Below are 1,858 nucleotides of genomic sequence, written 5' to 3' on the forward strand. Positions count from 1 at the left end.
CAAGACAGATTTTTTTTTTTTACATTTTTCGTTTAATGTGCAGTGTAGTTGTTAAGGTCGCGGGCCCCCCCTGTGCACTTGATACCTTCCCGAACACGTGTGTGTGTGTGTGTGTGTGTGTGTGTGTGTGTGTGTGTGTGTTTTTTATTATTACTTCCATTGACTGAGCTTTCTTTAACCCAGCAGAAGTAGAGCACAACTGCTGGAGGTAAAAGTAAGGGGGGAGATGGGGTAGTAGTTGGTAATGACAGAGGGGGGTTGGGAGAAAAGGGAAGAGACACTGACCAAAGGTGGGGGGAGATGAGGAGAGAGGCACTGACCAACGCTAGGGGAGGGGAGAGACGCCGTCCGACCCTGGGGGTCATCTAAAAATTTCCTTGGCCAAAAAAGGGGTCACGAGTGGAAAAAGTTTAAGAAGGCCTGCACTAGTGCATGCAGCAACACACGATACCTTAACGTTGTGAAGGAGCCTTTCATGTACTAATACAGAGCTGCATTCATTTTATCTGCCCGGAGTTCATCCTTGCACCCAGTGTGTGCATCTTGAGCATTTACGGCTCTGTCGGAACAAACGCAGCACAACATGGAGACTGTCCCCCCACATTGCACCATAAGACGTTCCAAGGATCTGCGGAATAACTTGTTCCAACAACATCTTTCTGCAAAGTCCTTCTAGCCAGCGAGCCTGTTTATTATATAAAGAAGATATAAAGAACGTTGGCATATAAGCGCTTATTGTTGTCATTAGTAAAACATAATTTTTTTTGTTTTATTAGGTTTCAGAGGAAACATGTAAAACCGTAGAAGTACGCATGAAAGAAGCATCGGAGTACCAGGCCCAGCTTGAGAAGAAGCTGATGGAGGCAGAGAAAGAGAAGCAAGAACTTAGAGATGAGAAACACAAGGCTGTGGAAAATATGGAGCAACAGGTATGACGTTTTATAATTTACTATACTCAGCCTGGGGTAGTAGTTCTGGGAAGGAGCTTGCAATGAGGGTGACCATTCTGTGCCTGCAGGGCAGTATTGTCGCCACAGGTTTGGGCACCAAGAGGAAGTCTGGACAGAAATATACACTGATTGGCTGGATTATTATATACACTGAGTGGCCGGATTATTATATAACTAGCCAATGTTAGGGCAGAACGGGGGAGGGGCAAGACTGGTACAAGACAACAGAAGGGCAACAGTGCCGTGTCAGATTCCTCGCATCACCTTTCATCTCGCGGAGTCACGAGGCGGCCCAACCAAGTACTGATGGGGTGGTCATAATAATCCGGCCACTCAGTGTATAAATGAACAGTAACGACATTCAAACAAATATTTTTTTGTCCTGTTTGGGTTTAGATGTGTTGTCATCTGTCGTGGTTTTTTTGTACTTTAATGCATGTTTTAATACATCATAACAATTTTAAGTAATTGTGCCCAAAATTCTTTAGCTATCTCAAAAACTAGCCAGCAGTGGAAACTATAAAACCTCTTGGGGCAGTTGTAATAAAGCAGCCTCCATTTCAGCCTAACTAAAGGCCAAGTCCACCTTTTGCAGGAAAGTAGTAAATGCAGCAACAAACATCTCACGATCAGTGCGCATTTACTATTTTTTGTGCAGTGAAGCTTGCAGGGCGATTGCACCCATGACCAGTGCATCACAGGTGCAATGCACAGGCTCTTGCAGTGTTTACCCCCTTTCTATTTTGGGCCAGGAGAATGCATGGCAGGGGTATAATGGCGGTTGTCGTCGCCCTGCTGACGGCGTGTTCCAGGTTTCTTTTCCACATTGGCATTGAGACTTGTAGTCAGGGCCGGATTTACTCTCTATGCTGCCCCAAGGCCAGGTTCCTCAATGTGCCCCCCTACCC

The 1,858-nt window shown here is 45.7% G+C and overlaps 1 protein-coding gene across 1 annotated transcript in view; it reads left to right on the top strand.

Moving 5' to 3' along the window:
* Positions 1–1,858, top strand: part of TPR (translocated promoter region, nuclear basket protein) — an 81,035-nt gene that overhangs the window by 36,882 nt on the left and 42,295 nt on the right. Inside the window, exon 23 of the mRNA XM_018572313.1 lies at positions 777–929. Coding sequence (XP_018427815.1) covers positions 777–929 — 153 coding nt within the window. The remainder of the gene's footprint in view (positions 1–776; positions 930–1,858) is intronic.

This window comes from Nanorana parkeri, unplaced genomic scaffold (assembly GCF_000935625.1).
Source record: "Nanorana parkeri isolate BGI_ZX_2015 unplaced genomic scaffold, ASM93562v1 scaffold1997, whole genome shotgun sequence".
NCBI lineage: Eukaryota > Metazoa > Chordata > Amphibia > Anura > Dicroglossidae > Nanorana > Nanorana parkeri.